The 26,776-nt window shown below is 37.8% G+C and overlaps 1 protein-coding gene across 3 annotated transcripts in view; it reads right to left on the bottom strand.

The window, feature by feature from the left end:
- Window positions 1-26,776, bottom strand: part of TRPC6 (transient receptor potential cation channel subfamily C member 6) — a 137,424-nt gene that overhangs the window by 26,121 nt on the left and 84,527 nt on the right. For all 3 annotated transcript variants that reach the window (XM_036862392.1, XM_036862394.1, XM_036862395.1), the window contains exons 3-4: window positions 6,543-6,728; window positions 4,494-4,658 (exon numbers count right to left, since the gene is read on the bottom strand). In XM_036862392.1, coding sequence (XP_036718287.1) covers window positions 4,494-4,658; window positions 6,543-6,728 — 351 coding nt within the window. The remainder of the gene's footprint in view (window positions 1-4,493; window positions 4,659-6,542; window positions 6,729-26,776) is intronic.

The raw sequence follows: 26,776 nt of genomic DNA, 5'->3' as shown, positions 1-26,776 counted from the left end.
CTTAGGAGAGGGCCATTAGCTTTCGACAGCTTCTCAAACGAGTTTATTATTACAGAAAAATGTAAAAATTAATAATAATACCACCAACACTTGGCCAGTACTTGGATGTACTGTTTTAAATGCTTTACCCTGTTAATTTCATGATATAATTACAACAATACAAAGAGGTATATGCTGCTGAAATGCCCATTTTATGGATGAAGAAACTGAGGAAGTGAGGTCCAGAAACTAGCTTAAAGGTCACACAGCTTATAAGTGGTAGAGCTGGAATCTGAACCCAGGCATACTTGTTTGAGTTAATGTTTCTATTTGGTTTACAAAACAAGTTCATATTTTCTCATTGAAGTATATATATATATACGTAAATTCTTAGAGAACAAACGGTTCTAAGATTTTAAAAAGCTAAATGCTATAATGGTAGGAATGCAATCAATGTTCTCTGTTCCTACACACTTTATCTGTCTATATGGTTTTCAAAATCATAAAAGTTAGAGCTAGGATGAATCACATAGTTTAGTCCCTTCTCTCTTGATATTTAGAATCTTAGGCCAGGCAGAATATCAGGGTGTGCATGTGCATGCGTGCATGCATGTTTGTGTGTGTGTGTGTGTGTGTGTGTGTTTATCTAGATCAATCGCTCTATCTATCTAGTTTTAAGCCAATGGATCTATACAGTTAGATATATTGCAGACCCAATCCAAAGTTACTTTGTAAAAGGTTGCTGTAAAAATGTTGTCCAAAAACCATACTTCCATAAGTAAATGCTCATTAGATTGAATCAAAGACTATTTTTTGTGTTTCTTTAAGATCTTGTTTAAATAGAACTCTCAAATAAAGTTAAAACAAATGGGAGAGAAAGTAGGTTTGATTTTTTTTTGCCTATTGTCCTTAGCAATGTTTTTTAAAAAAATATGGACTACTAAAAACTGAACATTAATGCGACTTTAATTTCTTTTCCTATGGTGTGCCACATATACAATTTTAATTCTACATTTGCTTTATATACAATTTATTGTAATCATGGCTATTTAATCATGTTTTATATAAGATTTAATCATGTGTACAAGATTTATTTAATCATTTATTGCAAGGTTCAATATCTTCCTGGTGAAAAGAGCTATTATTATAAATATTAAACTAATTTTTTAAAGTTCTCAGTTTATTTGACTGTTGTGGAAAACTGGGATTGGGGCATTGACTATTAGTAGTAAAATCCATGGAAAACTTATTTATTCCCTGCTTTGTTCAGGAGAGAATCAGAGGCGGCCTTCAAAATACAAAATTACGAAAAACTCAAGAGAGCACAAATTAAAATAGGAGAAGGAGAAGAGAAAAGGCTGGAGACATAAAACGGGGTGACAATAAAGCTACCCACATTAGAGTGTGCCTCAAGCCTGAGAGGTCTGGAACTTGAGTTCAGCTGTCTGGACACATCTAAAGCCAACGTTCAGTTATTCAGGGAACGGTGTCTGATCTGCCCCTCGCTCCTGACCTGCTTCACCTTCCTTCTTCCCTGGGTTCCTGGTTCTTACACAATATGACTCCTTTATTTTATTCAGAAGGGAGAGAAGAGAATCAAACCAGGGACTTTTGTTGCTTACTAAATATATACTACCAAACGTAAAATACATAGCTAGTGGGAAGCAGCCGCATTGCACAGGGAGATCAGCTCGATGCTTTGTGACCACCTAGAGGGGTGGGATAGGGAGGGTAGGAGGGAGACGCAAGAGGGAGGATATATGGGGATATATGTATATGTATAACTGATTCACTTTGTTATAAAGTAGAAACTAACACACCATTGTAAAGCAATTATACGCCAATAAAGATGTTTAAAAAATAATAATAAATAAATAAAAATTTAAAAAAATAAAACAAGTAAACACATAAACAAAAAACAAACAAAAAGTTGGTTGACAGGAAACTAAAATGGTGTGTTTGGATAGTCATATCTTCTATTTCTTATTACAAATCACTGAGAGTTGTGTTTCTCTTTAAACTAAAGGAGATTCTGGCACCACTCAATGGACTTCAGGAACTGAAGTGAGTTATTCATTTTAGTAAAATTTGCCATCTATATATTCTGTAACGTAAACAGATTTCTAAAAAAATAACTGTAAAGAAACATTGAACAAGGTGAAAAATTGATGCACCTGGAAAAATGACTGAAAGTAAGCACTGAAAGAAATACCTGCTTTTAAATATTATATCATACTCTTTTTAAGTATTTACTGATGATCAAATAACTATCAAATACCAATAGTAGCAGAAAAGGTTGAAGATAGCTTAAGCCAAAATGATTTGAAATCACAGCATGACCTATCTTTACTATAGTGAGTATAAAACACTTTGGGTTATGGTGGAAAAAGAGAACAAGTAAGGGCAAAAAGAATTTCTTACAGAAAAGAGCAGACTTGAGGAAAGAAAGCCAAACTTTAAATAGAAACAGGGACTCTGTCAAGGTGCATAGGCCTGCAATTTGATCTCGCTTAATTTTCATGGATGCTTTGGAATTTTTTAATATTTTAAATAATATTTTAAATAAAAGCATCAATATAGCTTGAGCAATCTCCTTCCATTTAAAAAAATCAATTCTCTAAAACTGTAAATAATATTTATATATATTACTAAAGGGAAAAATGTAAAATAGATTTTATCATCATGCTTCAAACATTAAATAACAGTAAAATAGATTTTATATATGAGAAAAAATACCTTGACAGTGTCCTTTTAATTTGATTATTTGCCTCAGGGTTCATAAACGAGGATGGAAAACAGATGCCAGAAAGAAACATGGCCACGGAAGAAGAAATAGTGAAGGAAATCAGGTTAATTAGGATTCAATCAAAATTTAAGAAATGTGCAACTCTAAGGACTGCCAAAACTAGTCTGTTAAAACACCAAACACTCTGGAAGGCATTATGCTTTTGAACTCACTGGATATGGGGAGGGACAATTATTCACTTTAGAAGAGATATTATAATTTAACTGATCACAGGGTAATAACAAGGATAATTCAGAGCACCCCCCCCCGACTTTTAATTCAGCTTAAATCTCTGAAGACCCAGGAAATGTGAGTAGAAGCAGAACAGAGACTACATACATAGATGTAGCCTATGTTCTAGTAAGGAGAATTAATTCTTTTTTCAAAGTGAAATCTGTCATTCCTATGAAAAAGGGAGGAAAAGAAAAATCTAGAAAGAAAACTTTCTAGAAAAAAATCCATGCTATAAATTTCTAATTCTAGTAAATATCACTATTTTCATTTTATTTTCCTCCTTTATATTTTATTTATAAATATATAAGGCCAACTTTTGGCCTTATATATTTAAGGGAAAAACATTTATGATGACAGATTTTACCCTCAGGAGAAAATGCCAAGTTTCCAGCAGTTCCTATCATCATCACTGGAAGTAATTATGAAGTTCCCACTATGTGAAAAAGGCTTTAAACCAGCTTCCTACCATGAGCCACTTACTAACATTCCTATAAGGTTAAATCACCAAATATATGACTAATTAATAATAAGAAGAAAATATGTTGGTAATGGTGATATATGTCTTTGCACCCACATGCTACAAATATTTGAAAATGAGTCATGCCCAGATTTAACAACAGCAAGTGATTCAACTGGCATATCTACATGGCACATAAATAGATGGTCCAGCAGACATTTCAGCCACATAGCTTTAGAGTTATTTCAGCCTGACTCTAAGAGTTGAAACTTAGACAGTTCCAGAAATGTGGCTTCAAAAACATGAAGAATAAGATTGTTGGCAATGCAGGGCAGACAAATCTCTATGCCTCTTAACAGAATGACAGGTTAACATTTTCCAAACTTCTTCTGTCGCACTAATGAAAGGCTAGGTCCATCTGAACAAATTAATTTCATCAAATTCTGGGCAGAGTTTGCCAAAAACAAAAAACCCCAAAAAACAGGTTATCTTTGTTGTCAGGTTACAATGTACTCTGTCCTTAAAACAAATAGTCTTCATTGAAACAAGCATTATAGTAATATTTACACAATTGTCCTTTATTTATATTAAGATTTATCTGGTCATATTCACTAAAATAAATAAAAAACAAAACCTTTCATCTCAAATTTTGCCAGAGGAGAAATAACAAAAGGAAACATGTTCTTTTAGGGTGTTATTTGAGATTATCTGCTCAATTCATACCTCATCAAAAATGTAAAAATATATGCATAGGCGTAACTAGAGAGAAGACAAATAGGAAATATACTGAGGTTTTCTTTGGCATATTAATAGTGGTAATATTACAGGTGAATTTTCTCTTTCCATTGCTTTCTTTATTTCTTATAGCAAATATATGTTATTTTTATAATATTAAAAACAATAAGATTATTTAAACCCAACTCTGACTTCCCTGAAACTTTTATTTGGGAAATAGAATTTTCTTTGTTTAACTGGCTCTGATATATAAACCAAATACACTTCTAGGAGATAACAGAGGTGCAGGCTTCACAGACATACCTTGCTGCATGGAGCAAACCAGTAAATGAGAGCCAGGAAAGGCAGTCCGATGGCAACGGCGAGGACCACAAGAAACTTGACTGCCGTGGTCTGCTGCCGCAAACCGGAAAGATTCTCATACCATATGGACAAAAGCTGCTGTTGACAGTTTGGATGAGCTACAAACTAGGAGGGGAGTGACAAAACATTTAACAGCTTGATTAAAGATTCAGCATAAACTCTTTTCTTGCATTCTAATATTATGTTCTGTTCTTGCTCATGAAAAATATTGTTAGAATTAAAGAACAAATGTAAAATATGTAGCGGACAGGTATCAAGCAAGATGGCAGGGGGTTCTAATATGTATTACATAAATTCAAAGATTCCAACTTTTGCTTTATGACTAATGGGTTTCGTTTCAAAGCATAAACAAATTTTGGAAATTTAATATTGGAAAAAGATTCATCAATATTTTACAACAGGACTTTTATGTTTTGCCCATCTAGAAGGAGTGATATAAAGATCCTGCTAGATCAGATGTCTAAATACTTTTTTTTTTAAAGTATACGACCTTTTCTGCACTGACCTAAAATGCTAAACTTATTTTATACTAGGCTCCCATTTGCATATGGGTCTTTTTCTGGACTGCCTATTCTATTCCACTGATACTTCTTTTTATTCCTGCACCATAAACTCTTTCAATTAACAAAATTTTATAATTAAATTTCACTCTTTATTTTTCAGAATTTTTTTATTCTTACATATTTATTGCTTACAAATGAACCCTACATATGACAGAGAGCTGCATTATTTAATATACAAAAAGCAACAACTCAAAATAATAATTGGTAAAGAATATTAAAAACTAGACAAAGGACAGGTTATATAAAGGAACTAAAAATGTTTCTTAAGGATGGTTAACCTGGAAGATAATTAAATCAAGATACAATGTTTGTCTTCTCAGAATGGTAAGGTTTAATAATACCCATTATGTAGCACAGGGAGATCAGCTCGGTGCTTTGCGATGACCTAGAGGGGTGGGATAGGGAGGATGGGAGGGAGGCTCAAGAGGGTGGCGATATGGGGACATGTGTATGCATATGGCTGATTCGCTTTGTTGTGCAACAGAAACTAGCACAGTATTGTGAAGTAATTATACTCCAATAAAGATCTATTTTAAAAAAAGAAAAAAATAATAGTACCCATTATGAGTGGAAGAAATAATCCCTCTCACACACTGTTGACATGTGTAAACTGGTGCACCTTTTTTGAAGGGAAATTTAACAAACGTTTTGAAATAACAAAAAAATAAAGAAAATAATAAACACCCTTAAATAGTAAACTGACTAAATGAACATAACGATATAAATAAACATAACGATATGCAGCCTTTGAAAAGATTAAGTGGATGTTTATTTACTGATATGTGAAGATGTCCAAGGTATAAATTTATGGAGAGAAATATAATATTGATTAACTACTCTCCTTTAAGAATTGAGAAGACAGAAAGAGGGCATGTCTATATTGTTTGAAAGCTTACCATAAGTCTGTGTTACTTTTATTAGAAAACCTACTTTTAAAAACTGTTTTTTGTAAAAGATATCTTACATAACCTAAGAAAGCAGTCAAGGATAGGGGGCACCACATGAAGACAGAGATAAAAATACTCCACAAATAAAGATGAAGGAGATTCAAATGCTCTAAAGAAGGAATAGAAGGCATTGGTCTGGAATTGGAATATATTAACAAATGGGAAAACCGAGTTGGGTCTTAAATAATGATGTTCCTATCCTATAACAAATGCTTTGTAGTTTGAACACACAAAGTCATTTTTATATCATTAGTTAAGTCAAAGAAAGCGTCAATCACTGCATACACAAGTGTAGGTTTTAAAGACTGGTATTAGTGTAGGTTAAATGCCTCACAACCAGGCACTTAGAATTGTTAGAGAACCTACCTAGTGCAATTAATTAGAAAAACCCAGCTCAATCTAATTTGCCAACCCTTCATCCTGATTTAGCACCAATAAAAACTGAAATAATGTAAAAGGGGCTTCAGGCCTGACCTTACTTTTTTTACGTCATATTTAATGGCAAGTTTTAAACGGCTGAGATTTGGACGACCGTGATCTCCACCACTGTGGTGTATTTCAACATCCCCGTTCAGAATGGCCTCTACTTCTTCGGTATTTCTGCACAGATCAAGGAGTCCAACAACAAAATCTTTGCACTGCATTGACAGTTTTTTGTAGTCATTCTAGGAAAGACAAAGCAAAGCAAAAACCAATAATGTAGAAGTAGCAAATTTTACTATGTTATGCTGCAGAATTTATCAGTGATTTGACAGTCTGTAGAGGAAAAAAACTCTATTTTTAGGTTTACTATTCTTTTAACATCTTCAATTGCTATTCTGCTGAGTGATCTCTGAAATATCCTAGCACAATAAAGATTTTCTTTATATGCTGAAAGAGGAAATTTGTCTAAAACATAACCAAAGTTATCAATAAGTACTGCACTGTGCCAAACTCATCTGCTGATTCAGGAGAAATATAAAGTAAGCAATGTTTCCCACAGCATGCTCACACTATTTTGAATACATATATCTCTTATGTTCATAACTTCATCAGCTAGGCACATAATATATATTTGCTAGACAAAAGCAAACAGATATCACTTATCTATTTACTAAATTGTTACCGAGGAACATTATGTACCAAACACAGGGTCAAAAGATGAGATCTAATATAAAATCTGCAAATTGAGATTCTTCTCTTTGAAGAAAAGGAAATTTAATGAAAATGCTTTCACTGTAATTTACTGCTGATGAACTAATGGTATTTTGGGAGGATTTAGAGAGTACAGATCATATTTAAACACCAAAAACTCATTTTGAACTTACATACACCATGCATTCATATCTTCATTCAGGTCTTTCTGATATTTCCTTCCTCTTTATTCTCTTACATTGAAATAAGGCCATTTATAACCCAATATTAATAAAGAAAACCTATTAGCTAGAACTTGTTGCATTCCAAGTGGATCATATTATCATTTAATCTTCAGTTTCCTTGATCACTTAGGTTAAATAATATGCCCAAGATCATGCAGCCACTAAGTATCAAAATGAGGCTTTAAACATAACCCTGTTTTGCTCTAAACCCTTTGCCTATAAGAATTATGCCACTTTGTCTTTTTGTAGAATGCTTCTCTATTTTGATCTACGAAGAACTGGGAGGCAAGCCAGAGAAATACTAGTCCCATTTTGCACATCAAAAAACTAAGGTCCCTTGAGGTCACTGCCTCCATGGAAGAGTTTACTCTTAACGCCAGCTTTGCAGGTTCAGAATTAGTTGTCTCCTCCATCTTGAAGCCACCGTTGTGTTGTAGGATAAAAAGATTCCTTGCAGGGGGAGTTAAGATAAAAGAGGAGTAGGAGGACGTGGAGTTCATCTCTCCCCACAGATGCATCAGGAATATATCTACAGATGCAACAACTCTCACAGAATACCAGCTGAACACCAGCAGAAGACCTTCAACACCAGAAAGGATTATAAAGATCCCTGAATAACTGGGTAGTATGAAAAAAAGGAGGGAGAAGGAGGAGGAGAGGAAGCGGGATGGGACATGCACCTTGGGGCAGGGGAGCTGAAGCAGAGGAGAGATTCCCGAATTCAGGGAACACCCCCCCCCCCCGACAGGGAAATCGATTGGGACAAAAGGGAAAAGCATTTGAGGCTGTCAGAAGAGGGTGAAGCGGCTGATCTATGGCAGATGGGACAGAGTGAGAAATATACAGGTGGTCTGTACCACAGTCCTACGTGCCCCAGACTGGGACGTGTGTTCACAGGTGTGTAAGGGGGCTGGGAGCTGGACTGTGGGGATTGGAGAACAGACCCAGAGCGAGAACTGCTGTTGGCTGTGGGGAGACAGACTGAGGGGACGGGAGGGAGGAAATCCGCAGCAGGGAATGCCTATGGAGGAAGACTGGACTGCCATGGAAGCAGGGCACTATTGCTGAGTCACACACAGGGGGAGGAGCCACTATTGTAACCTCTCTCTCCCCACACACCAGCACCAATGAAAGAAGCCCTCTCAGGGCTGGCCCTCACACGTCTCATGCTGAACACCAGAAAAGACCCTCACTTGGGCCATGTCTCTTGTGCCCGTGGCCGCCAGCTTCCCTGCACATTTGGTGCCACCAGGGGTCCTGTGATCCAAGCAGCCATACCACCTCTGCGCCCGGTCCTCACAGGGGCAGACCCAAGAGCTCCAAGGCAGCCTCAGGACCAGACTCCTGTGGGTGGACCACAGGGAGAGGTGGGGATACAACCAAAGCTGAACCTCAGGAACAGGGCGACTAAGGAAGAAGATCAAAAATCTTTCCATCAGCTGTTCAAGCTGCAGATTAAACCCCCATCATCAGCTAGGTAGACCCTGTGTCTATGGAATATCTGAGTAGACAATGAGTGTTCCCACAAATGAAAACAGTCTAGCTCTGGCAGCTGTGGATTTTGGGGGCCAGCACACGCAGGAATTGGGCCCGATCAGAGTCTGAGTGGTTCCCACAGGGCCCACAGCAGGTCCAGAGACCAGCCCAGAGGCAGAGGAGGGCCTCTTGGGGAGGCAGAGGTGGGCTGTGTCTCACGGTGTGTGCAAGGACACTTACAGTGGAGACCGCAGGGAAACATAATTATTACTATGAATTTTATCATGTTTTCATTCATTCTGTTGTTGGTTCTGGCTTTTTTGTTTGTTTCTTTTTCTTTCTTTTTTTGTTTGTTGTTATTGTTTTAGTTTTTTTTTTTATTTAGTCTTTTGGGATCTTCGTGTTTTATAACTTTTTTAAATATATATTTCTATTTTTACTTTGCTTTTCTGTTGTTCTGTGTTCTTTTCCCTTATTTTTTTTCTTCTTCTTTTTCCTTAATATATTATTTATTTTAAAAATATTTCCATTTCTACTTTGCTTTTCTGTTGTCCTGTGTTTTTTCCCTTTTTATTTTATTTTATTATTATTTTTTTAATCCTTTTTATCGGTTCTGTTTCCTTACTTTATTCTTCAGTTGGCACACTGCTTTGGTTTTGTGTTTTTGTTAGTTTTGATCCTAATTGTTTGATTTCGCCTTTGAGTTCCTCTATTTGACTGGTTGGTCTTTGTTTTTTGTTTTATTTGGTTCTATTTTTATTTCTTTTGTACATGTGTATGTTTCCTTCTGTTTTTGTTTGATTTTACTTTTTACCATTTGTCTGGAGTTTTGTTAGTCTTTTTTATTTTTTTAATCCCCTTTATTGTGGGAACGAGTGACATGCAGGGTCTTGGTTCCTCGACTGGAAGTCGGGTCTGAGGCTTTGGGGTGGGAGCACTGAGTCCAGGAAGCTGGACCACTAGAGAATTCCTGGCCCCAGGGAAGATTAATCACCGAGAGCTCTCACGGAGGTCTCTATCTGAATCCAAGGCCCTGTTCCACCCAACTGCCAGCAGTTCCCAGCGCTGTACGCTTCACACAAAACAACAAACAAGACAGGAACACAAACCCACCCATCAGCACACAGACTACCTAAAGTCATACTAAGCTCACAGACACCCCAAAACACACCACCTGACATAGCCCTGCTCAGCAGAGGGAAAAGACTCAGCTTCACCCACCAGTACCAGTCCCTCCCATCAGGAAGCCTACACAAGCCACTGGACCAACCTCTCCACTGCAGGCAGAGAACAGCAGGAAGAGGAACTATGAACCTGCAGCCTAGGGAAAGGAGACCTCAAATACTGTAAATCAGACAAAATGAGAAGACAGAGAAGTATCTTGCAGGCAAAGGAGCAAGATAAAAACCCACAAGATCAAATAAATGAAGAAGAAATAGGCAAACTATCTGAAAAAGAACTCAGAGTAATGATAGTAAAGATGATCTTGGAAATAGAGTAGAGAAAATACAAGAAATGTTTAACAAGGACCTAGAAGAACTAAAGGGCAAACAAACAGTAATGAACAACACAATAACTAAAATTAAAAATACTCTAGAAGGAATCAATAACATAACTGAGTCAGGAGAATGGATAAATGAGCTGGAAGAATGGTGGAAATAACTGCCACAGAGCACAATAAAGACAAAGGAAAGAAAAGAATGGAAGACAGCCTCAGAGACCTCTGGGACAACATTAAGTGCACCAACATTCGAATTATAGGCATCCCAGAAGAAGAAGAAAAAAAGAAAGGGTCTGAGAAAATAATTTGAAGAGATTTTAGTTGAAAACTTACCTAACATGGGAAAGGAAATAGTCAATCAAGTTCAGGAAGCACAGAGAGTCCCATACAGGATAAACCCAAGGAGAAACATGGCAAGACTCATATTAATCAAACTAACAAAAATTAAACACAAAGAAAAAATATTAAAAGCAGCAAGGGAAAAGCAACAAATAACATACAAGGGAATCCCCATAAGGTTAACAGCTGATTTTTCAGCAGAAACTCTGCAATCCAGAAGGGAGTGGCAAGATATATTTAAAGTGATGAAAGGGAAAAAACTACAACAAATATTACTATACCCAGCAAGGATCTCATTCAGATTTGACAGAGAAATCAAAAGCTTCACAGACAAGCAAAAGTTAAGAGAATTCAGCACCACCAAACCAGCTTTACAGCAAATGCTAAAGAAACTTCTCTAGGAAGGAAACAAAAGACAAGAAAAAGACCTATAAAAACAAACCCAAAACAATTAAGAAAATGGTAATAGAAACATACATATCAAATATTACCTTAAGTGTAAATGGATTAAATGCTCCAACCAAAAGACACAGACTGGCTGAATGGATACAAAAACAAGACCTGCATATATGCAGTCTACAAGAGACCCACTTCAGACCTAGGGACACAAACAGACTGAAAGTGAAGGGATGGAAAAAGATATTCCATGCAAATGGAAATCAAAAGAAAGTTGGGGGCTTCCCTGGTGGCGCAGTGGTTGAGAATCTGCCTGCGAATGCAGGGGACACGGGTTCGAGCCCTGGTCTGGGAAGATCCCACATGCCGCGGAGCAACCGGGCCCGTGAGCCACAACTGCTAAGCCTGCGCGTCTGGAGCCTGTGCTCCGCAACAAGAGAGGCCGTGATACTGAGAGACCCGCGCACCGCGATGAAGAGTGGCCCCCGCTTGCCGCAACTAGAGAAAGCCCTAGCACAGAAACGAAGACCCAACATAGCAACCAATCAATTAAATAATAAATAAATCTTTAAAAAAAAAAAAAAAGAAAGTTGGAGTAGCAAGATTCATATCAGAAAAACTGACTTTAAAGTAAAGACTATTACAAGAGACAAGGAAGGACATGACATAATGATGAAGGGGTCAATCCAAGAAGAAGATATAACAATTGTAAATATTTATGCACACAACATAGGAGCACCTCAATACATAAGGCAAATGCTAACAACCATAAAAGGGGAAATCAACAGTAACACAATAATAGTAGGGGACTTTAACACCCCACTTACACCAACAGACAGATTAAACAAAATGAAAATAAATAAGGAAATACAAGCTTTAAATGACACATTAAACCCACAGCCAACATCGTTCTCAATGGTGAAAAACTGAAACCATTTCCACTAAGATCAGGAACAAGACAAGGGTGCCCACTCTCACCACTATTATTCAACATAGTTTTGGAACTTTTAGCCACAGCAATCAGAGAAGAAAAAGAAATAAAAGGAATCCAAATCAGAAAAGAAGTAAAACTGTCACTGTTTGAAGATGACATGATACTATACATAGAGAATCCTGAAGATACTACCAGAAAACTACTAGAGCTAATCAATGAATTTGTTAAAGTAGCAGGATACAAAATTAATGCACAGAAATCTCTTGCATGCCTATACACCAGCAACAAAAAATCAGAAAGAGAAATTAAGGAAACACACCCATTTACCACTGCAACAACAAAAAAATAAAATACCTAGGAATAAACCTACCTAAGGAGGCAAAAGACCTGTATGCAGAAAACTATAAGACACTGATGAAAGAAATCAAAGATGATACAAACAGATGGAGAGATATACCATGTTCTTGGAGTGGAAGAATCAACATTGTGAAAATGACTCTACTACCCGAAGTAATCTACAAATTCAATACAACCCCTATCAAACTACCAATGGCATTTTTCACAGAACTACAACAAGAAATTTTACAATTTGTATGGAAACACAAAAGACCTGAATAGCCAAAGCAATCTTGAGAAAGAAAAATGGAGCTTGAGGAATCAGGCTCCCTGACTTCAGACTATACTACAAAGCTACAGTAATCAAGACAGTATGGTACTGTCACAAAAACAGAAATATAGATTAATAGAACAGGATAGAAAGCCCAGAGATAAACCCAAGCACCTATGATCACCTTATCTTTGACAATTTGGCAAGAATAAACAATGGAGAAAAGACAGCCTCTTCAATAAGTGGTGCTGGGAAAACTGGACAGCTACATGTAAAAGAATGAATTTAGAACACTTCCTAACACCATACACAAAAATAAACTCAAAATGGATTAAAGACCTAAATATAAGGCCAGACACTGTAAAACTCTTAGAGGAAAACATAGGCAGAACACTCTATGAAATAAATCACAGCAAGATCCTGTCTGATGCACCTCCTAGAGTAATGGAAATAAGAATAAAAATAAACAAATGGGACCTAATGAAATTTAAAAGCTTTTACACAGCAAAGGAAACCATAAACAAGATGAAAAGACAACCCTCACAATGGGAGGAAATACTTGCAAATGAAGCAACTGACAAAGGATTCATCTTCAAAATATACAAGCAGCTAATGAAATTCAATATCAGAAAAACACACAACCCAATCCAAAAATGGGCAGAAGACCTAAATAGACATTTCTCCAAATAAGACATACAGATGGCCAACAAACACATGGAAGGATGCTCAACATCACTAATCATTAGAGAAATGCAAATCAAAACTACAATGTGGTATCACCTCACACCAGTCAGAATGGCCATCATCAAAAAATCTAGAAACAATAAATGCTGGAAAGGGTGTGGAGAAAAGGGAACCCTCTTGCACTGTTGGTGGCAATGTAAATTAATACAGCCACTATGGAGAACAGTATGGAGGTTCCTTAAAAAACTTAAAATAGAACTACCATACGACCCAGCAATCCCACTACTGGGCATATACCCTGAGAAAACCATAATTCAAAAATTGTCATGTACCACAATGTTCATTGCAGCACTATTTACAATAGTCAGGACATGGAAGCAAACTAAGTGTCCATCGACAGACGAATGGATAAAGAAGAGGTGGCACATATATACAATGGAATATTACTCCGCTATAAAAAGAAATGAAATTGAGTTATTTGTAATGAAGTGGATGGACCTAGAATCTGTCATACAGAGTGAAGTCAGAAAAAGAAAAACAAATACTGTATGTTAATGCATATATATGGAATCTAAAAAAACGGTACTGATGAAACTAGTGGCAGGGCAGGAATAAAGGCACAGAAGTAGAGAACAGACTTGAGAACACGGTCAGGGGGAAGGGGAAGCTGGGATGAAGTGAGAGAGTAGTATTGACATATATACACCACCAAATGTAAAATGGATGGTTAGGGGGAAGCTGCTGCTTAGCACAGGGAGATCAGCTTGGTGTTTTGTGACGACCTAGAGGGGTGGGATAGGGAGGGTGGTAGGGAGGCTCCAGCAGGAGAGGATATGGGGATATATGTATACATATAGCTGATTTACTTTGTTGTACAGCAGAAACTAACACAACATTGTACAGCAATTATTCTCCAATAAAGATGTTAAAAAAAAAAGATTCTTTGCAGGGATCAAGAGAGAAAGATGTTGGAGAAATATGAGAGGCTCTGGATGTGAATCAATAGGTAATATTTGCGGGGGCGCTAAATGGAAAACAGCTTCACCTTGGGTATTTGCAAAGCACCTTCTTGGGCTCCTCCCCATAAATCATGCCAAGCTTCACTTTGCTAACTGTAGGTTCAAACAGATTCTATAAAATAAAATTAATAAAACAAATTCTGTCTTAACTGAGAACGGCTCAAACTACTTCTAAACAGGTATCTGGTCAGATAGTATAAATAAGGTCACAAGGAAACAGCTCTACCCCTTTCATGAAATAGTCAATTAAGGTCATGGGGAAGAACTTTGAGGTGTGGAAGTATCAATACATATGTTGTCCATGCCCACTATTCCATATTACAGTGGTTAGGAGCTTGGGCTTTTAAGGTTAGATATACCTGTAATCAAATCCCAGCTCTTCTGTTTTATAGCCATGTGATCTTAGGTAGCTTCAAATCACTCTATGAGGTAGGTGCTATTATTATTTTCATTTTACAGATGAGAAAACTAAGGCTTAGTGAGAGTAATTGTTAAAGAAATCACACACTGCAAAGCACATAGCAAGCATTTGATAAAACATAATTATTTTATTTATACCATCAAGGGCAAGATCTGAAAACAGGCCATTTCTTGACATTTGTAGGTACCTATGGAGTTATGACAAAATTTAATGCATCTAGCCTTTCTTGTTTGTAGCACTCAATTCTAGATGTATCTTTAGTTCTTTTGGAGATAAAAATGTAAGACTCAAAACCAATACTCTCTAGAATTCAAAAAAAGCTCAGGTGAAATTAGGTATTTCAAAGGAGGGTATGACCCTTCAAGTGTAGAGTAACATTTTTTAGTAGAAACCACGTGGACTGAAAAAGTAAAGTACAGGAGCTCTGTGCTGTTTCATACCTTGACTTAAAAAATTGTTTCCAATTCACTGCTAATTCTCAAGACATATTCCAAGCAAAAACAAAACAAAACAAAAACCAACAATTAAAAAATAAAGAATAAGACTGCTTTTAGAAATGCATGCTTTTTTCACCTTGGGAATCCACTTACAAATATTTTCATATTTTAAGTTTTCTCAAATTGAAATGTAAACTCACTTAAAATGAGATATTGGCAGTTCATTAGCCAGACACAGCACTGTGATTTTGGTTTTTTGAAAAAGTGAAGCTGGCGGTTGATTTAATTCTGCCTTTGGCTCACACACCCACACCATACATTAATAAATTAGAAGTGGGTGCTTGCCTATTAACCTTTGAGTTATAAAGAGGTGACTGATAGTGGGTTAATAGAACAGAGTTTAGAGATTAATAGACATAAAATACCCTGTTAAAAGTATCCTGTCAAAGGGTCATCTTAGTTGGATTTTACATAGTAGAAGATATGTTATGGTGTGTAATTTTAATGTCTGGATCTATACATAGAATAACATTTGCTTTATAGAAATTAAGAGGGTGGGGGGAAATGCATGCCTTAATTCTCACTAATCAACCCTGTGGGCTTTGGAGAAGGGCAGACCTGGATTTGAAACTAGGTGCAAACACTTACTAGCTGCATGACTTTGGGCAAATTACTTAATCCCTTAAAGCCTCAAAATTCTCATGTGTAAAACAGGGGTAATGTAAGTACCTACTTCCTAGGGTTACTGTGAAGATTATATGAGATAACAAATGCCACTTCCAGGCCCAGGGTTGGGATGAATCAATGGCAATTATTATTGTTGTTGTTTCCATCATTTCATAAACAATATCCAAGTAGTCTCAGTACCTTGGCACAAAATTGTGCTAAAAAATAATAAAGCCATGATGGGATTCCTGGGGATAAAAGATATTTCCACATACTGAGGTATGGGTAAGTCATTCTAGCTTATACATAAGTTAACTTGAATTTTATGCTAACTAAAATAGCCTGTTTGTGGCCTGTCAAACATACATTGTGCACCTGCTTTAATTATTAAGAAAAGGGCACATTGACCAGAAGTAAAGAATGTCCATTTTAAAAGTAAAGATTAAATGCCTCTCTTCCTGGGAAGCCAATGCTAGTTCTCCTTCGATGATAAGACTCCCTTCCCAGGTGCCAAGGCCATACTGACTTGCTGTGTACATGCTAATCTTTTTTTTTTTCAAACCTTGAAGGAACATATCCCTGATTTGTTTAATGTTCTTGGTTCTGACAAGATATAATACTGTGCTGAAAACCATGCTTTTTCAGATCAGTTCCTCAGAGTTATCTGAGAGGCTGTCTTCCAGGCTATAGTCCTCAAATAAAACTCTTTTCTATTCCTATTGTAGATTGTTTATGGATTATTTTCATCAACATTGGGTATCACTTGAATGTACTGAAAATAAAATGATTATTCATTCATTCATTCTTTCAACAAATATTCTACAAATGTTCAGCAAGCAATCAGCAACTAGTGCTGTGATAGATACCGCAGTCTTACTAAAATGGGAGTTTGGTAAAATGAGATTATGTTCCTAAAGAGTAAAGAAAGTACAGAGTATCATTATCTATCTAGTGATCGAGTTAACCAGCCATGCTTCCTGGGACCATAAGTAACTCTAAGGCTCTTCAGAATAATTGTCACTCAATGGCACATTGATCATTGAGCCCTGTCACAGCTGATGTGAGGATGATTAACAAGCATTTTTACAGCACCTAATATGTGGGGTTGTGAGGGACATAAAAGGTAATCAGACACTACTCTAAAGAAAAGGTAAAAAGAGATGAGATACATTTTCAAACAAGAATTGAAGACAGACATTTTCCTAGTTTTGTCAGATGCTACTGACTTTTATGTTGATTGTTGCCACAGCAGTGGATACTTATTTAACTTAATAGAGTGTTTGATAACCAGGTTTTATCCTTTCCTTCGCATAGAAATTCTCAGGTCCCATTGAAGCTAGGAAGATTGAAGGGCAGCAATGAAGGTAAACAGGTGCTTCAGGGGCTGAGGTCTCTCAGGGTACAAACTGTTGCACGTAACTTCCATCCCTAACTGTTGACTTGCCTTAGATCTAAAATTTTGCCAGAATGGATTTTTTCTGCCCATCTATTTAAACTGATCGGAAATTCAAAGGCAAGAACAAACAGACTCATACACTTTACTGCATTTGTTCATGTATCCGTCTCTCTTGAATAGGCTCAAATATACTTCAGAACAAAGACTGTATCTTACTCACCTTTGAGTTTCCAGCACAGTGGGTGGCACACAGAAGGTAACCAAAACTTTTGTTGTGTCATATAAAGAAAGGAGCATGACTGGGTATAAAACATACCTGTGTTTGAATTTTTGCTCTGCTACTTAACAGCCATGATCTTGAAAGGCTACTTTATTTTCTGGCCTTTTGATAATTTCTCCTAATTATGGAGAACTTAAATGCTGCTATATCATAAAGTTAGAGTGTAAATCACTTAGAATAATTCATGAAGCTCAACAATGGTCCATTTCCTCCTTCCCCTTTGGTCTGGATCCCTGCCCTGTGCTTCTGTAGGCTATTTAGCATGCAAGTGACACCTTTGTCGCCCTGCTAAGGTCTGATAATAGTCACACTGCCTTTCTGCTAACAAAAACTGCTTTTCAACTCAGTCAGTTTCTTAGAGGGTATTTCTTTTTCAAACAATGCCAGGAATTTTTGAACATTTTGAACGCCAGAACATAGCAACAGTTTAAAAACGGACACAGCAGAGTGTCTTCCCTTTCCTCAAAGTCAGTGGCAGAGGCATCTGGAGGGCCATGTGCCTGTTTAGATACACACCCCTCAGGAAGACATGAAGGATCTGGAAAAGCTTCAGAAAAGCTGCTTATCTAGAATGACAGGGAAGAGGGCAAACTCTGATGCATAGAGGGGGTAATTTTAGGGTAATTAAAGGAAACCTTGTTTATTACCACAAACAACCTAAAATATAAATATATTCAAAAAAGGGTTTAGAGACATAAGTCATAGGTACATATTGATATACTAAAAGGAAGTTCTAAATTTGGGAGAATGCATTTGCTGAAAAACCATCCCTGGTACTGATCTCCTTGTCTTTATGATAATTCTTAGTCTTGAGTCAAGGAGAAAAACCAGGAGTTATGCTCTCCTTCACCAGGATCAAAAACAGTCAAAATTCTGTGTGTGTGTTTTTAATCGATTTGGTGTTTGTTGCCAAAATTAGGCTTAGCCCAAGTTTAAGTTTAAGGTGGCTGAGGTCTCTTGCTACCAAAGCAAAAAATTATTTATAAAAATTCAGTATAAAAATTAAACTTGAATGGGTGAAAACTTTTAAATCTGGTTTCTCCCCCATTCACTTTGAAGACCTGCAATCCCTCAAGCCTATTGGTTTTCTTCTTATTCCTGTGGTTCCATCTAATTGTTAGATTTCTCTGCTGTGGTCTGGTTGTCACCCCCGCATGGAGCCAGCTCCAGACCTGATGATACGGGTAATGAGCGCAATTTGTTCGGTTTAGAAGATTCAGGGTGCAAGACTACAATTGCCTGAGGAATTCAGTAGCAACTACTCTGGCCTCTTTTGTTAAAGGACTATGGGTTAATTATGGAAAAAGAGAATTTAGGAGGAGCTTAGAGAAGCTATATATTGGAGTTTACAAAATCTTTGTGAAAGTTCTCATTCTCTAACTCTCATAAAATAGATTAGTTGCCTTTGAACAGAGATATGTGAAGGCTTTCCAAGGAGCCAGAGAACACTGATAGTTTTAAGGGAATCAATTTCCAGATCTTCAACTTTCCTAAAACTGATTTCCTTGAAAATAGATCTTTCACCCCTTTACAAAATAATTCCCCACTCTCACTCACCCATGTAGCAAACAATGGAGAATTCCCCTTTAATAATTAACCCAGGTACCATAGACCTGAGGGGCTTCCCGTATTTTCCTGCCCTAATACACATTCCTGTTGAAGATGAAGCTTAATGATCGAAATACAACATGCTGGTTCATGTTGGGATGTTCTAAATTTAGATGTATGGTGCAGTGTAGTGATAGGAACAATGATAATTTTTGTTTAATGTACTTTGCCTCTTCATTCTTCAACAACTGTCAAAGAATGCATCCTTCTTGAATGAAAGGACGGCAAAGAAGGCATCAGTAGGGAATACTGAATACAAAAATCACTTCTTCATGTATTTAAATGTAAGTGATTCTTTTAAACTATTAATACTCATCTTTTGGATGTATTATTAGCTTAAAGGAAAGACATCTCAAATGGGCAAGGCAGAAAACGTTAGGAGGATGATTCTTTTTAATGTGATTTGGAATGGTTTCCAGGACTCAAAATTTTCATAGGATATTGGCTAAAACACATGGATAAAACTTTTATGTGATTTCTTTCAGATTCAATGTGGGTAATTCAGTAAGGCAGTTATCAAATCACATCAAGAAATAGTTATTCCAACTATAGTCAGCTCTTTTAATTTTATTACATAAAATAATTTATATTTAATTTTATTAATTTATATATCCTATTAACAAAAACTAAAATAATATGATAGCTGACAAATCAAGTTATTTTAGCAGGCTATAACTTTTTCTTTCACTAAATACATAACAAAAGTATGGACATGATTAATCCCATTAAAAATTCATTTCCAATAAGAACTGTGTCATATATTTAAAATTTACTTTTCAAAATTTGTACATATTTGTTATTTTGAAAAATTATGTTCAACTTATGTAGTTTTGATCAAATATACTGCTAATATGTGTTATATAATATATATCATATATATTATATATGTAATTGGGTGATCTATAAAAGACTTTACACAATAAAAAGCTATTACATCAGGAATCATATTTGTGGAGGAAATTGGACTGGAAATACAAGCTCAGGGAGAAAAGGAAAGATGTAGCTATTCTGAATGTTAAAAAGGAGGTTGTTTACTTATTTTTAAAATAGGTGATGGTACACATAAAATCACAGCACTTAAAGGCCCCTAGATACATCTGAAGGAGCACTTTAAGAGTTCTATTTTTAAATGTCAATACTTACACTATGCAGAAACTGTATCTTTTAAAAATATTTAAACTTAAAAATAAAAATATTTAGATGCCAATTTTAAAATGTGCACATGAGCACAGAATTTTTCAAATGTCTTTCAGGGAGAGGGGCAAGATGGCGGAAGAGTAAGACGCGGAGATCACCTTCCTTCCCACAGATACAGTAGAAATACATCTACACGTGGAACTGCTCCTACAGAACACCCACTGAACGCTGGCAGAAGACGTCAGACCTCCCAAAAGGCAAGAAAATCCCCACGTACTTGGGTAGGGTAAAAGAAAAAAGAAATAACAGAGACAAAAGAATAGGGACGGGACCTGCGCCAGTGGGAGGGAGCCGTGAAGGAGGAAAGGTTTACAGGCACTAGGAAGCCCCTTTGCGGGCAGAGACTGCGGGTAGCAGAGGGGGGAAGCTTCGGAGCCGCGGAGGAGAGCGCAGCCACAGGGGTGCGGAGGGCAAAGCGGAGAGACTCCCGCACAGAGGCTCGGCGCCAACCACCACTCACCAGTCCGAGAGGCTTGTCTGCTCACTCGCCGGGGCGGGCGGGGGCTGGGAGCTGAGGCTCGGGCTTTGGTGCTAGCCGGGAGGGAGTCCGGGAAAAAGTCTGCAGCTGCCGAAGAGGCAGGAGACTTTTTCTTGCCTCTTTGTTTCGCGGCAAGAAAAGGGGATTCAGAGCGCTGCCTAAACGAAATCCAGAGACGGGTGTGAGCCGCGCGGCTATCAACACGGATCCCACAGCAACAGGGGCGCAGAGGGAAAAACGGAGAGATTCCCGCACAGAGGCTCAGCGCCGAGCAGCGCTCACCAGCCCGAGAGGCTTGTCTGCTCACCCGCTGGGGCAGGCGGGGCTGGGAGCTGAGGCGCGGGCTTCAGTCGGATCGCAGGGAGAGGACTGGGGTTGGCGGCGTGAACACAGCCTGAAGGGGTTGGCGTGCCGCGGCGAGCCGGGAGGGAGCCAGAGAGGAGGTCTGCAGCTGCTGAAGAGGCAAGAGACTTTGTCTTGCCTCTTTGTTTCGCGGCGCGCAAGGAGAGGGGATTCAGAGCGCCGCCTAGACAAACTCCAGAGGCGGGCGCGAGCCGCGGCTAACAGCGCGGACCCCAGAGACGGGCGCGAGCCGCAGCCATCAGCGCGGACCCCAGAGACTGGTAGGAAACGCTAAGGCTGCTGCTGCCGCCACCAAGAAGCCTGTGTGCGAGCACAGGTCACTCTCCACACTGCCCCTCCCGGGAGCCGGTGCAGCTCACCACTGCCAGGCTCCTGTGATCCGGGGACAACTTCCCCGGGAGAACACACGGCGCGCCTCAGGCTGCTGCAACGTCACGACGCCTCTGACGCCGCAGGCTCGCCCCGCCTCCTCCGTACCGCTCCCTCCCCCGGCCTGAGTGAGCCAGAGCCCCCGAAGCAGCTGCTCCTTTAACCCCGTTCTGTCTGGGCGGGGAACGGACGCCCTCAGGCGACGTACATGCAGAGGCGGGTCCAAATCCAAAGCTGAACGCTGGGAGCTGTAGGAACAAAGAAGAGAAAGGGAAATCTCCCCCAGCAGCCTCAGAAGCAGCGGATTAAAGCTCCACAAACAACTTGATGTGCCTGCATCTGTTGAATACCTGAATAGACAACGAATCATCCCAAATTCAAAAGGTGGACTTTAGGAGCAGGATATATTAATTTCCCCTTTTCCTTTTTTTGTGAGTGTATATGTGTATGCTTCTGGGTGAGATTTTGTCTGTAAAGCTTTGCTTTCACCATCAGTCCTAGGGTTAGGTCCGTCCATTTTTTTTTTTTTTTACTTAAAAAAATTTTTTTTTCCTAATATAGGCTTTCTTAATAATTTTTTCTGTATTTTCTATTTTTAGAAATTAAAAAAATTTTTAATAAGTTTTTTCATATTTTTTATTTTAAAAAATTAAAATTTTTTTTTCTTAATAAATATTTTTCTTAAAAATTTTTTTTCTTATTTTTTACTATAAAAAATTAATAAATCTATTTTTAAAAATTAAAAAATTTTGTTTCTGAATACATTTACTCTTAATAATTTTTTTTCTTATTTTTTATTATAATAGCTTTATTTTATTTTATTTTATCCTCTTTTTTTCTTTCTATTATTTTCTCCCTTATATTCTGAGCTGTGTGGATGAAAGGCTCTTGGTGCTCCAGCCAGGCATCAGGGCTGTGCCTCTGAGGTAGGAGAGCCAACTTCAGGACACTGGTCCACAAGAGACCTACCAGCTCCACGTAATACCAAACGGCAAAAATCTCTCAGAGATCTCCATCTCAACATCAAGACCCAGCTTCACTCAACGACCAGCAAGCTACAGGGCTGGACACCCTATGCCAAACAACTAGCAAGACAGGAACACAGCCCCATCCATTAGCAGGGAGGCTGCCTAAAATCATAAGGCCACAGACACCCCAAAACACACCACCAGACGTGGACGTGCCCACCAGAAAGACAAGATTCAACCTCATCCACCAGAACACAGGCAATAGTCCCCTCCACCAGGAAGCCTACACAACCCACTGAACCAACCTTACCCACTGGGGACAGATACCAAAAACAACGGGAACTACGAACCTGCAGCCTGTGAAAAGGAGACCCCAAACACAGTAAGATAAGCAAAATGAGACGACAGAAAAACACACAGCAGATGAAGGAGCAGGGTCAAAACACACCAGACCTAACAAATGAAGAGGAAATAGGTAGTCTACCTGAAAAAGAATTCAGAATAATGATAGTAAGGATGATCCAAAATCTTGGAAATAGAATAGACAAAATGCAAGAAACATTTAACAAGGACGTAGAAGAACTAAAGAGGAACCAAGCAACGATGCAAAACACAATAAATGAAATTAAAAATACTCTAGATGGGATCAATAGCAGAATAACTGAGGCAGAAGAAAGGATAAGTGACCTGGAAGATAAAATGGTGGAAATAACTACTGCAGAGCAGGATAAAGAAAAAAGAATGAAAAGAACTGAGGACAGTCTCAGAGACCTCTGGGACAACATTAAATGCACCAACATTCGAATTATAGGGGTCCCAGAAGAAGAAGAGAAAAAGAAAGGGACTGAGAAAATATTTGAAGAGATTATAGTTGAAAACTTCCCTAATATGGGAAAGGAAATAGTTAATCAAGTCCTGGAAGCACAGAGAGTCCCATACAGGATAAACCCAAGGAGAAACACGCCAAGACACATATTAATCAAACTGTCAAAAATTAAATATAAAGAAAACATATTAAAAGCAGCAAGGGAAAAACAACAAATAACACACAAGGGAATCCCCATAAGATTAACAGCTGATCTTTCAGCAGAAACTCTGCAAGCCAGAAGGGAGTGGCAGGATATACTTAAAGTGATGAAGGAGAAAAACCTACAACCAAGATTACTCTACCCAGCAAGGATCTCATTCAGATGTGATGGAGAAATTAAAACCTTTACAGACGAGCAAAAGCTGAGAGAGTTCAGCACCACCAAACCAGCTTCACAACAAATGCTAAAGGAACTTCTCTAGGCAAGAAACACAAGAGAAGGAAAACACCTACAATAACAAACCCAAAACATTTAAGAAAATGGGAATAGGAACATACATATCGATAATTACCTTGAATGTAAATGGATTAACTGCTCCCACCAAAAGACACAGGCTGGCTGAATGGATACAAAAACAAGACCCATATATATGCTGTCTACAAGAGACCCACTTCAGACCTAGAGACACATACAGACTGAAAGTGAGGGGATGGAAAAAGATATTCCATGCAAATGGAAATCAAAAGAAAGCTGGAGTAGCAATTCTCATATCAGACAAAATAGACTTTAAAATAAAGAATATTATAAGAGACAAAGAAGGACACTATATAATGATCAAGGGATCGATCCAAGAGGAAGGTATAACAATTGTAAATATTTATGCACCCAACATAGGAGCACCTCAATACATAAGGCAAATACTAACAGCCATAAAAGGGGAAATTGACAGCAACACAATAATAGTAGGGGAATTTAACACCCCACTTTCACCAGTGGACAGATCATCCAAAATGAAAATAAATAAGGAAACACAAGCTTTCAATGATACATTAAACAAGATGGACTTAATTGATATTTATAGGACATTCCACCCAAAAACAACAGAATACACATTTTTCTCAAGTGCTCATGGAACATTCTCCAGGATAGATCATATCTTGGGTCACAAATCAAGCCTTGGTAAATTTAAGAAAATTGAAATCGTATCAAGTATCTTTTCCAACCACAACGCTATGAGACTAGATATCAATTACAGGAAAAGATGTGTAAAAAATACAAACACATGGAGGCTACACAATACACTACTTAATAACGAAGTGATCACTGAAGAAATCAAAGGGGAAATCAAAAAATACCTAGAAACAAATGACAATGGAGACACGACGACCCAAAACCTATGGGACGCAGCAAAAGCAGTGCTAAGAGGGAAGTTTATAGCAATACAAGCCTACCTCAAGAAACAGGAAACATCTCGAATAAACAACCTAACCTTGCACCTAAAGCAATTAGAGAAAGAAGAACAAAAAACCCCCAAAGCTAGCAGAAGGAAAGAAATCATAAAGATCAGGTCAGAAATAAATGAAAAAGAAATGAAGGAAACAATAGCAAAAATCAATAAAACTAAAAGCTGGTTCTTTGAGAAGATAAACAAAATTGATAAACCATTAGCCAGACTCATCAAGAGAAAAAGGGAGAAGACTCAAATCAATAGGATTAGAAATGAAAAAGGAGAAGTAACCACTGACACTGCAGAAATACAAAAGATCATGAGAGATTACTACAAGCAACTCTATGCCAATAAAATGGACAACCTGGAAGAAATGGACAGATTCTTAGAAATGCACAAACTGCCGAGACTGAACCAGGAAGAAATAGAAAATATGAACAGACCAATCACAAGCACTGAAATTGAAACTGTGATTAAAAACCTTCCAACAAACAAAAGCCCAGGACCAGATGGCTTCACAGGTGAATTCTATCAAACATTTAGAGAAGAGCTAACACCTATCCTTCTCAAACTCTTCCAAAATATTGCAGAGGGAGGAACACTCCCAAACTCATTCTACGAGGCCACCATCACCCTGATACCAAAACCAGACAAAGATGTCACAAAGAAAGAAAACTACAGGCCAATATCACTGATGAACATAGATGCAAAAATCCTCAACAAAATACTCGCAAACAGAATCCAACAGCACATTAAAAGGATCATACACCATGATCAAGTGGGGTTTATCCCAGGAATGCAAGGATTCTTCAATATACGTAAATCAATCAATGTGATACACCAAATTAACAAATTGAAGGAGAAAAACCATATGATCATCTCAATAGATGCAGAGAAAGCTTTCGACAAAATTCAACACCCATTTATGATAAAAGCCCTGCAGAAAGTAGGCATAGAGGGAACTTTCCTCAACATAATAAAGGCCATATATGACAAACCCACAGCCAACTTCGTCCTCAATGCTGAAAAACTGAAACCATTTCCACTAAGATCAGGAACAAGACAAGGTTGCCCACTCTCACCACTATTATTCAACATAGTTTTGGAAGTGTTAGCCACAGCAATCAGAGAAGAAAAAGAAATAAAAGGAATCCAAATCGGAAAAGAAGAAGTAAAGCTGTCACTCTTTGCAGATGACATGATACTATACATAGAGAATCCTAAAGATGCTACCAGAAAACTCCTAGAGCTAATCAATGAATTTGGTAAAGTAGCAGGATACAAAATTAATGCACAGAAATCTCTTGCATTTCTATACACTAATGACGAAAAATCTGAAAGTGAAATTAAGAAAACACTCCCGTTTACCATTGCAACAAAAAGAATAAAATATCTAGGAATAAACCTACCTAAGGAGAAAAAAGACCTGTATGCAGAAAATTATAAGACACTGATGAAAGAAATTAAAGATGATACAAATAGATGGAAAGATATACCATGTTCCTGGATTGGAAGAATCAACATTGTGAAAATGACTCTACTACCCAAAGCAATCTACAGATTCAATGCAATCCCTATCAAACTACCACTGGCATTTTTCACAGAACTAGAACAAAAAATTTCACAATTTGTATGGAAACACAAAGACCCCGAATAGCCAAAGCAATCTTGAGAACGAAAAATGGAGCTGGGGGAATCAGGCTCCCTGACTTCAGACTATATTACAAAGCTTCAGTAATCAAGACAGTTTGGTACTGGCACAAAAACAGAAATATTGATCAATGGAACAGGATAGAAAGCCCAGAGATAAACCCACACACATATGGTCACCTTATCTTTGATAAAGGAGGCAAGCATATACAGTGGAGAAAAGACAGCCTCTTCAATAAGTGGTGCTGGGAAAATTGGACAGATACATGTAAAAGTATGAAATTAGAACACTCCCTGACACCATGCACAA

This window comes from Balaenoptera musculus, chromosome 8 (assembly GCF_009873245.2).
Source record: "Balaenoptera musculus isolate JJ_BM4_2016_0621 chromosome 8, mBalMus1.pri.v3, whole genome shotgun sequence".
Classification (NCBI taxonomy): Eukaryota; Metazoa; Chordata; class Mammalia; order Artiodactyla; family Balaenopteridae; genus Balaenoptera; species Balaenoptera musculus.
This window is presented reverse-complemented; position numbering and strand designations above follow the sequence as displayed.